The sequence below is a fragment of the Amia ocellicauda genome, chromosome 2 (assembly GCF_036373705.1).
Source record: "Amia ocellicauda isolate fAmiCal2 chromosome 2, fAmiCal2.hap1, whole genome shotgun sequence".
Classification (NCBI taxonomy): Eukaryota; Metazoa; Chordata; class Actinopteri; order Amiiformes; family Amiidae; genus Amia; species Amia ocellicauda.
The window spans coordinates 2,258,854-2,270,682 of NC_089851.1; the positions used below are offsets into that span (position 1 = coordinate 2,258,854).

An 11,829-nucleotide genomic window follows, 5' to 3' on the forward strand; every position below is an offset into this window, starting at 1 on the left:
TATAGCAAATACTGTGGTACAGTAATGTATACCTACTACAGTACAACAAATATTATAGTATACTGTTTTATACTATATTATACTGCAATACCTTGTGACATACTATAGTATTTACTAGTACTACATAAAATACTGTGATATACTGTATACTATATTATACTGTAGTACCTTGCAATTTACTATAGTACTTACTATAGCAGTACTACACATACTATTGTACACATATAAAACTCATATAGTACTGAAACATACTGTCACATACAGACAAAGTTTCTCCAGGAACTTTAACATTCTAGTTTAAAATGTCACCTGTACAAACATCTCCCTCCATGTCTGTGTCCTCAGGAGCAGTTGTGACTGCAGGCTTTCTGGTGACCTCTGTGGAACAGGAAACAGTGTTACTGCAGAGAACAGCTCTTTCATGTGCATTTTATAATGAGTTCTATATCGACAGTGAGATCAATAGACAGATTGATAGAGAGATAGACGGTCTCTTCTCACTTGCACACTGAATATGCGCCACCACAGAGTCCTGGCAGTCATTGTGCCCCCATGGTGCAGCAGGACACTGCCATAGGACAGACTCGTGCCCTCGGCAATCCACCCGGTCTAACCATTTAGGACCAGAGCCCGTTTCATACTTCTCCCCGTCCTGCAGAGAGCCGCTATCTCCGCACTGCAGCTGCTGACACACCAAGGTGACGATGAAAGGCTTCATCCCATTGGAGCACACGCTGCCCCAGGTGCCATTGTAGAGGACGTCCAGTCTCCCAGCACAGTGGTGCTCAGCACTGACCAGACGCAGCTCCTTGTGCTCTGCAGGGATCAAGACACAGCGCAGCATGAGACTCTGATCCATGAACCGCGCTGGAGTCCAGAGGCACGGAGGGATTCCCAATGAACGTCTCGAAGGGCTAGTGGTGCCATCAATGTTATAGCCAACATCATCAGAGACACACTAGACATCAAATGACCAAATGAACTTCAGCTGCTCACTGTGAGGCTTACCTGAACACACCACCCCAGCATCCTCCTTGTGTCTGCAGTTGCGCCTCTCCCAGGATGCTCTGGGGCAGTCCCACAGTGCCGTCTCATTGCCACGGCAACTGACGTCGTCCAGCCAGACGGGCCCGGAGCCCCCCCCGAACTCAGCCGACCCCGTGGCTCTCAGCGCCTGGCCGCAGCCCAGCTGTCTGCACACCACACTGGCGTCGGCCAGGTCCCAGAGGTCATCGCACACCGAGCCCCAGGCGCCGCCATGGTACACCTCGACTCTCCCGGCACACTGACTGCCCCCGCCGGCCAGACGCAGCCGCCAGTGCTCTGTCAACAGCAAGCAAAGGGTTAGTGGAGCATCCCCAAAGTGCTGGAGTGTGAGTGTTGACAAGTGTGAGAGAGCAACACAAAATCCAGCCCCACCCCCCAGTCACTGAGCGCCTACCTGAGCAGCGCACCCCCACCCCCCCACTGGTGCTGCCCGGTCCAGAGCTCAGTGTGAGGGTGCAGTTCTGCAGCGCAGGTTCCTGTCCGGTACACTCCACCGCAGTCAGCACCACGGGCCCGTCTCCATGGCCGTACTCAGTGGAGTTAGAGGCCAGCAGCGCGCGGCCGCAGTGCAGGTTTGTGCAGACAGCGCTGCCATCCTGGAGATCCCACTGGGAGTCTAAGACTCGTCCACAAAACCTCCAGCCTCCCCTCACAGCGACTGTCTGTGCCCCGCAGACGCACCTGCCAGTCTGCGTCTGGAAAACACACCAGCACCTCACTTAATATGAGACCACGAGTATACACATGTATGTGATGATATCTAAGAAGTGTATGAAGATACACACAATGCTGTCAGAAACCGGGGTCTGTATGTGCATCACTTTACTTTGGGACAAATGTGCCTTTGGCCAATTATGCGATATTGAATTTTACTCGATCACTGAACTGAAACATACAGTGAGGGAAAAAAGTATTTGATCCCCTGCTGATTTTGTACGTTTGCCCACTGACAAAGAAATGATCAGTCTATAATTTTAATGGTAGGTGTATTTTAACAGTGAGAGACAGAATAACAACAAAAAAATCCAGAAAAACGCATTTCAAAAAAGTTGTAAATTGATTTGCATGTTAATGAGGTATTTGATCCCCTATCAATCAGCAAGATTTCTGGCTCCCAGGTGTCTTTTATACAGGTAACGAGCTCTCTTAAAGGGAGTGCTCCTAATCTCAGCTCGTTACCTGTATAAAAGACATCTGTCCACAGAAGCAATCAATCAATCAGATTCCAAACTCTCCACCATGGCCAAGACCAAAGAGCTGTCCAAGGATGTCAGGGACAAGATTGTAGACCTACACAAGGCTGGAATGGGCTACAAGACCATCGCCAAGCAGCTTGGTGAGAAGGTGACAACAGTTGGTGCGATTATTCGCAAATGGAAGAAACACAAAATAATTGTCAGTCTCCCTCGGTCTGGGGCTCCATGCAAGATCTCACCTTGTGGAGTTTCAATGATCATGAGAACGATGAGGAATCAGCCCAGAACTACACGGGAGGATCTTGTTAATGATCTCAAGGCAGCTGGGAGCATAGTCACCAAAAAAACAATTGGTAACACACTACGCCGTGAAGGACTGAAATCCTGCAGCCCTCGCAAGGTCCACCTGCTCAAGAAAGCACATGTAAAGGCCCGTCTGAAGTTTGCCAATGAACATCTGAATGATTCAGAGGAGAACTGGGTGAAATTGTTGTGGTCAGATGAGACCAAAATCGAGCTCTTTGGTATCAATTCAACTCGCCGTGTTTGGAGGAGGAGGAATGACCCCAAGAACACCATCCCCACCGTCAAACATGGAGGTGGAAACATTATGCTTTGGGGGTGTTTTTCTGCTAAGGGAACAGGACAACTGCACCGCATCAAAGGGACAATGGACGGGGCCATGTACCGTCAAATCTTGGGTGAGAACCTCCTTCCCTCAGCCAGGGCATTGAAAATGGGTCGTGGATGGGTATTCCAGCATGACAATGACCCAAAACACACAGCCAAGGCAACAAAGGAGTGGCTCAAGAAGAAGCACATTAAGGTCCTGGATTGGCCTAGCCAGTCTCCAGACCTTAATCCCAGAGAAAATCTGTGGAGGGAGCTGAAGGTTCGAGTTGCCAAACGTCAGCCTCGAAACCTTAATGACTTGGAGAGGATCTGCAAAGAGGAGTGGGACAAAATCCCTCCTGAGATGTGTGCAAACCTGGTGGCCAACTACAAGAAACGTCTGACCTCTGTGATTGCCAACAAGGGTTTTGCCACCAAGTACTAAGTCGAAGGGGTCAAATACTTATTTCCCTCATTAACATGCAAATCAATTTATATCTTTTTTGAAATGCGTTTTTCTGGATTTTTTGTTGTTATTCTGTCTCTCACTGTTAAAATACACCTACCATTAAAATTATAGACTGATCATTTCTTTGTCAGTGGGCAAACGTACAAAATCAGCAGGGGATCAAATACTTTTTTCCCTCACTGTACACACAATTAATTTAGTCTCAGTGCTGTGTGTGCTGAAGGCAGGGTGCTGTACCTGAACCAGCTCTCTCCCCCCACCAGCCTGGGACCCCCCTGTCCTGGAACAGCACACTGACACGTTGGTGGAGTTTACAAAAGTCACACTCTGTTAAACTTCATAAATATATTGTATATGTCATACAAGATTCTACTTTATTCCCCAAACCACCAAAACTGATCAGAATGATGAAATTGTTCCTTCAGCCATTAGTGCTAGTCTGAGTCAATGCCAGCAATCTCTACAGCTCTGAAATAAAGCAATATAGACAAACACCCCAAGGTCAGCCTACCTGAACAAATGACACTGGCGTCGTTTCTGTGGGTGCAGTTTGGCCCTTTCTTGGTGGAGACGGGACACTCGAACACAGTGGACTCGTTGCCCCGACAGTCCAGCTGCTCGTCCCACACGGGGCCCCTCCCTTCACCATAGTGAGCCCCCCCAGGTATGGCCACTGCCTCCCCACACTGCAGCTGTCTGCACACCACACTGCCGTCCTGCAGGTCCCAGTCTGAGTCACACAGTGTCCCCCACTGGTCCCCAAACTGCAGCTCCACTCTCCCAGAGCAGGGCTGCTCCCCGCCCACGATCCGGGGCTCCCTGTGGGCTGGGACAGAGTGAATTGAAGTGGGAAAAATTAAGAGGGTGTAAGAAAAGAATAGGGTCAAAATCTGAATCGGATAAGAATCTCTAGCTCCAGTAGCCTTCTCTGGAATTTGATCAGTACCACACAAGTAAAGACATATAGAACAAGATTAAAGACAATGAAAAATCTCACATCAATATCCAATACTCCACTGTAACTTTAAAGTAAATTTGAATTTCTCTGTACAGTTCTATGCATTGTTTTATTGCTGTTTATTTATTCTATCATAGTTAGGGCACTACAGCTTAATGCACCATGTCTGCACTGTCACAGACATGAAAGTAATTGTTTATAACAGTGTTGTGTATTGATACTGTAGTTTGTCCCTCTAGGTGACTCGTCACGCCTCCTAGTTACGTCCCGTTTTGGTATGCTGGAAACGTCATTTCTGAAGAGGCATAATAAAGGTGTGTACACATTGTTTGCTAACTCTGGTTTCATGTGTGTGCTTATTTGTTGTATAAATAATAGAGTGCACTATACAACAAAACTGGCAATGAGGTGAACGTTCTCACATATGTATTTATTATTTTCTAATAGTAATACTAATACTAATCAGAGTTTGATAAGTTACTGAAAAGCCAACACAGCAAGGTTTCGTCGCAGGAGAGAGAGGATTCACCACGAGTGAAAAGTAAAAATAAATAAAAAGACAGACAGCATCTGACTTCGGAGAGACAGAAATCGGGAGCAGATGAAACAGAACCACAAAAAAAAGGGGCAGTGAGTAGAGACTAATAAACACACATGCAAAAAAATAATAATACATACAATAATAATAATAATAATAATAATAATAATAATAATAATAATAATAATAATAATTAAAAAACAATAATAATGTAATCTGGCAGGTCTGGTCGTTAGTTTAGGACCATTTGATGAATCTGTGGAACAATAGAGTTTTTACACAGAATATCTTGAAATGAAGTTAAAGCAGGTGTCGTTGTGCCCACATTTTTGACTGTTATGGGAGGAAAAATATTTAATCTAATATCTAGCTTAGTAACAGCTGAAAAACCTGGTGATAAATCATATGAGGACATTGTGGCTACCTTACAAGGACATTATTCTCCCAAGATTCAGATTTCATAAGAGAAATCAAGAGGAAGGGGAATCAGTCTCACAGTTTGTGGCTGCACACAACCAGTTTTCTGAACACTTGAATTTGGACATTCACTGAATGACTATACATGACAGGTTAGTGTGTGGCATGTGCAGCGAGGCAATTCAGAAGCGCATTTTGACCAAGAGTAACCTAACATTGCAAAAAGCAATAGAAATGAGCATGTCAATGAAAATGGCAAATAAAGATGCACAGCAGCTAAGTGCCTCAACCCAAGTGCATAAGGTGTCTACAGATTTCAAAAACAAGGCAGTTTGTGGCAAGTCATGCTATCGCTGTGGGAAACCAGGGCACCAAGCAACAGAGTGTTGGTGTAGAGACTTAGACTGCAGAAGTTGTGGAAAAAAGGATCACATTGAATGTGCATGTAAAAAAAAAGGCATAATCAAACAAAAGTTCTCAACAAAAGAAAAGTGACTTCAGAAATTACCAAAAGAAAGTGCATAACATGGTGCACACAGAGGATGAACAAAGTGATAACCAGACAGAAGGGGAAGAGCAGTACGTATGCAAGTAGACACAGGAGCAGCCATGTCTGAGGATGTACATGGCTAAAACAGATTAAACTCAACTGGCAGGAACTTCACATGGTTGTTAAAGAGCATACAACATTACAATGAAAAAACATGCTGATGTGTTCAATGGAGAACTTGGCAGTATGAAGGACATAACAGTTAAACTGACAGTAAAACCAGACAGTAAGCCAGGTCTGTCCCATATGCAGTAAAACCAAAAGTTGAAGCTGAGCTGGACCGACTAGTCAAGAATGGGGTATTGAAACCAGTGAGTGTTAGCGATTGGGCAACCCCCATCCTTCCAATTATAAAGAAAGATGGATCCCTCAGACTCTGTGGTGACTTCAAGGTCACCATTAACCCCATCTCACTTCTGAACAATACCCACTACCCCTCATTGATGACCTCTTTTCTGGTATAGCGTGGGGACAGAAATTTAGTAAGATTGACTTATCTTAGGCCTATCTTCAAATGCATGTGGACCAAGAGTCACAAGGACTGCTCACCATAGTGACTCACACAGGGATGTACAGGTACCACAGACTCCCGTTTGGGATCACCTCAGCACCGTCACTGTTCCAAAGAGCCATGGACCAGATTTTGAGTGGGTTGTCAGGCATACAGTGTTACCTTGATGATTTGCTCATTACTGGCAAAGATGAGCTGGAGCATCTGAGAAACCTTAACGCCACTCTATAGCGATTAGAAGCATACGGACTGAGGGTCCAGAAGGACAAATGTGAGTTTTTCCATGGAGTATCTGGGCCACTTGAACGACAGTACGGGACTCCACAAGGAGCCATCCAAAGTGGAGGACATCGTGAGAATGTGATTCAACTGAGATAATTCTTAGGACTCTGCAGAGAAAAACTATCAAAGATCTACAATAAAACTTTAGTCACTTCAGATTGCCAAAGCAACTCGTTAGCGACAATGGACCCCAGTTCGTGTCTGAAGAGTTCCGGTCATTCATGGAAACAAACGGAATTCAGCATATCATCAAGTCAGCACCATCTCACCCTGCAACAAATGTTCTTGCTGAAAGATTTGTCCAAACAATGAAGCAATCTTTGAAATCATTACTCAAGAAGTGGGTCCCTCAATAGGCGTCTAAACACTTTCCTGCTGCCCTATAGAAACACTCCACATGCCACAACCAAAGTAGCACCCGTGTCAGCCATGATGAATAGACAGCTTCGCACACGACTTGACTTCCTCCAACCCCCAATAACTAAGCAGGTCATACAGACGCAACAGAGAGCACAGGAAGAGAGACATAGAAAAGCAAAAGTCAGAAGCTTTAAAACCTTAAAGAGAACTCAAAACTACGGCAAAAGTCCAAAGCGGATACCAGCAACAGTAGTCACACAAACAGGCCCTGTGTCTTACACAGTTTACACACCAGAGAACATCATCTGGAGAAGACACGTGGATAAGCTGCCAGGAACAAACCTCAGAGATTACTCATGTCAAGTGACAAACCCAGATCAGTTACTGGAGACCTACCATGATTACGAGCCATCACAAAATATTCCATTGCAGCCACCTATAAACGTAGAAAGTGCTCCAGACTCTCCTGAACCATTTGAAGTGCCTACTCGCGATAACGTTGCACCTTACTCTGGGCATTCTCCATCCCTGTTAAGGCTCAGAGATAGTGTGACTGCAGACACACCTGTATGTCATACTTATCCTGTCAGAGAGAGGAGACCACCTGAAATATTGCATTTTCAGTTTAGAGACTAGCCTCTGACATTGGGGCAGAATACACCACCGGGTTAAATCTGGGAACTGAGGTAGTAAGTTCTGAAGAGACATGATAAAGACGCATACGCGTTGTTTGCTAACTCCGGTTTCATGTGTGTGCTTAATTGAGGTATACATAATAGAATGCACTATAACAAACAGGGAATCAGTCTTGGATTAATGATACGAAAAGCTGTCATTTTAAAGTTTTTTTATATTATTTTTCAATGTATTTATCTAAAAGCCATACATACCCCAAAATACCTGAAGTGTGCCCACAGTGAGATGAACTTGGTACTCACCCGAGGATACAACGCCAGCAAAATCAAATGCACTAGGCGTCCATTGTCCTACAGATTGTAAATATGTGTAACACTGCCAGAAGAAAGACTCATTCCCTTTACAGTCAATAGGTACGGTCCACACAGGCAAAGCCACTGTACCAAAGTAAGCATCTGTTTTTACTGCTGAAATGGATCCACAGCCCACTTGCTTACATAAAACATTAGCCACATCATTATTAATGTGAGGATCATGAAATGTAACTGATGTAACTGAAGTCTTCAGCTGTATTCTTCCAGCACAGGGACTGTTTCCATTTAGCAGTGAAAAAAGTAAAGCACCTGAAAGAGAAATTCAAACTCTTTACTCACTACTGCAAAAGCCTACTTTCCTGGCTGGATGACACAATAAGATTCACATCTAATTAATTTGTGTAGTGTTTAATGACACTAGGGTAGAACCTTAGTTCTACAGCAGTAGTTACAGCACTGAAGTATTAATATTTAGGTGATACATGGTAGAAATCACTTTTATCAGGTAGCTGGAAACAAATATAGCAATCATTAGGCAGAAGACCACAACATGTCCTCATGTCCAATAAGCAGATTGCAGGAGTTACACTGAAACTGATACAACAGGCATTAATCAATGGTTCACCCTCTCAGAGAGGATTAAATAGGTTAACGGATAAAGTCATTTTTCAAACTGGGATTACAGCAAAGAGAATGATATTATTCAAAGAAAACAATTTAATAAGTTGGTTTTACTAGGCCATCTTTGGTGTACAATACTTACAAAATATCTTCTTTGGTGTTTTTTGTGGAAAAGCAACAACTTATCCTCAGAGAAGCACGTTGAAATATTATTATAAGTAGAGAACAGCTATACACTGATCTATTTAATGTACTTAAATTGATGTGAAGAAACCATTACATATTTACATCTGTGGTAAATGTTTTAATATTTTTTCAAATTACTGGCAATTTGGGTTTGCAAAATTCATTTTAAACTCCTAAGATTAATATAGCAACAATTATGAAATAACAACACACAAAGTTGTGTTCAGAACAGGAAATGTAATTACCTTTACACACAATACGAATGTCCATTGTGTGATCGCAGTCATGGTGGCCCCAGGGATCGGAGGCGCACTCCCAGAGAGACGACTCATTCCCAGAGCACCGCACCCTGTCCAGCCAGATGGGGACATCAGATACAGGGCTTCGGATTCTAGAAACTGTCTCTGCCTCTCCACAGCCAGTCTGTCTGCAGACCACATGAGCTTCACTGAGACCGAAGCCGTTGCTGCACACTGTTCCCTCTTGCCCTCTGTCATAGACATGCACTCTCCCTGCACAGGAATCGGCTACTGTTGCTATCTCTACTCTTCTGTTCTCTGTGAATAGATGGCAAACATTCAACATCCAACATCAAATAAAACATATCCTTTTAACTGTCTTATCTATTTTGTCGTTAAGAAATTCATACCGATGCTTTCCAGAGTTTTTTTTCCATCTGAAGAATCTACAAAATAATAAATGTTAGTTAGTCTGCTGTCCAAAATGACACAGCAGAACACATTTTTAAAACATCGTCACACTTTGAAATTAAAAGACCATTCACTCTTCTAACGATTTGGGTTTAATAAAGCTATCATAATTATATACTTAAATACACTCACCTAAAGGATTATTAGGAACACCATACTAATACTGTGTTTGACCCCCTTTCGCCTTCAGAACTGCCTTAATTCTACGTGGCATTGATTCAACAAGATGCTGAAAGCATTCTTTAGAAATGTTGGCCCATATTGATAGGATAGCATCTTGCAGTTGATGGAGATTTGTGGGATGCACATCCAGGGCACGAAGCTCCCGTTCCACCACATCCCAAAGATGCTCTATTGGGTTGAGATCTGGTGACTGTGGGGGCCAGTTTAGTACAGTGAACTCATTGTCATGTTCAAGAAACCAATTTGAAATGATTCGACCTTTGTGACATGGTGCATTATCCTGCTGGAAGTAGCCATCAGAGGATGGGTACATGGTGGTCATAAAGGGATGGACATGGTCAGAAACAATGCTCAGGTAGGCCGTGGCATTTAACGATGCCCAATTGGCACTAAGGGGCCTAAAGTGTGCCAAGAAAACATCCCCCACACCATTACACCGCCACCACCAGCCTGCACAGTGGTAACAAGGCATGATAGATCCATGTTCTCATTCTGTTTACGCCAAATTCTGACTCTACCATCTGAATGTCTCAACAGAAATCGAGACTCATCAGACCAGGCAACATTTTTCCAGTCTTCAACTGTCCAATTTTGGTGAGCTTGTGCAAATTGTAGCCTCTTTTTCCTATTTGTAGTGGAGATGAGTGGTACCCGGTGGGGTCTTCTGCTGTTGTAGCCCATCCGCCTCAAGGTTGTACGTGTTGTGGCTTCACAAATGCTTTGCTGCATACCTCGGTTGTAACGAGTGGTTATTTCAGTCAAAGTTGCTCTTCTATCAGCTTGAATCAGTCGGCCCATTCTCCTCTGACCTCTAGCATCAACAAGGCATTTTCGCCCACAGGACTGCCGCATACTGGATGTTTTTCCCTTTTCACACCATTCTTTGTAAACCCTAGAAATGGTTGTGCGTGAAAATCCCAGTAACTGAGCAGATTGTGAAATACTCAGACCGGCCCGTCTGGCACCAACAACCATGCCACGCTCAAAATTGCTTAAATCACCTTTCTTTCCCATTCAGACATTCAGTTTGGAGTTCAGGAGATTGTCTTGACCAGGACCACACCCCTAAATGCATTGAAGCAACTGCCATGTGATTGGTTGGTTAGATAATTGCATTAATGAGAAATTGAGCAGGTGTTCCTAATAATCCTTTAGGTGAGTGTATATGTATTGTGTCCATGCATACTCAAGAATATTAATTAACCATGATTTTGTTTTCACCATCTATCAAATGAATCAAATATAAAACATGGATGAAAAATATATGGATGGAAATGGATAAAAGAGGTTGTGATTATATGTTATTTTTCAATAAATAACTGCCCAAGGGGAAGGGGTTTCAGCGCACTTCCATTGGAACTCAATCAAAACATTTCTCTATCAAAGTTGACATTTGCCCCTGTGCCCGTCACTCAAAACAGGTCCCTTCCTACTTCCTGGATGTATATGAGGTGACATCTGCACAGGAACATTTGCCTCTTCACCTTTGGAAAATCAAGTCGTGAGAGCTGTCTGTGTGTTTGTTGCAACACAAACTTGTGCTTTTGGTCGGCTGGCTTCACAAATAGTGCTGTTCACCCACCGATTCGCCACATTTGTCTGTCTCTGTGTGTATTTTTAGTTAATTACTAATACTGTTCTGTGATGTCTGCACCCCGGAGGTCCGGCTGCACCTCGGTTTCAGTTTTTAAAATACATAACACATAATTGATTTTATATAATTATTGTGATATATTTATATTATTCAGACTAGTCGCTTTGTTGGTTTTTGTCCACAGGGAATTAAAGCCCAAGCGGCCCGCCTCCACAGCATGGTGCTTATTTACACGACTACGCAGGGCTTGCCTTGTTAAGGCTGATTTATACTTCTGCATAGATACGCATATGCGTCTCTGGAAACAACACAGAGCAGGGGATTCTGGGTAAGCGTAGCCCACAGAGGCTCGCAGAGGAGCCGACACGCACTCCTCTGAAATCATGCCCACTCCTCTGCCACATCCTGTGCATCAAGCAAATGCTGATTGGTTGAGCAGGAAGATTCTGAGCACCTCGGCCAATCGCTGAGTGCTGGGGCGACTGGTGTGCAATGCATGTCTGTAGGCACTGGAACAGGTCAGAGAAAATACGTGGTGACATACAAAAGTATTTAAAATGCATCTCCTAATCCACAAAATGCATTTGTCACACTTACAGACTGTACCTGGACTGGCCTGGACATGTGCAGAGGTCTCACAAAACT

General features: G+C 43.8%; 1 protein-coding gene across 1 annotated transcript in view; it reads right to left on the reverse strand.

The window, feature by feature from the left end:
* Window positions 1-7,466, reverse strand: part of LOC136712167 (scavenger receptor cysteine-rich type 1 protein M130) — a 50,524-nt gene extending 43,058 nt beyond the window's left edge. The window contains exons 1-6 of the mRNA XM_066688700.1: window positions 7,451-7,466; window positions 3,836-4,150; window positions 1,729-1,742; window positions 1,442-1,643; window positions 1,009-1,323; window positions 625-816 (exon numbers count right to left, since the gene is read on the reverse strand). Coding sequence (XP_066544797.1) covers window positions 625-816; window positions 1,009-1,323; window positions 1,442-1,643; window positions 1,729-1,742; window positions 3,836-4,150; window positions 7,451-7,466 — 1,054 coding nt within the window. The remainder of the gene's footprint in view (window positions 1-624; window positions 817-1,008; window positions 1,324-1,441; window positions 1,644-1,728; window positions 1,743-3,835; window positions 4,151-7,450) is intronic.
* Between the last annotated feature and the right edge of the window lie 4,363 nt (window positions 7,467-11,829).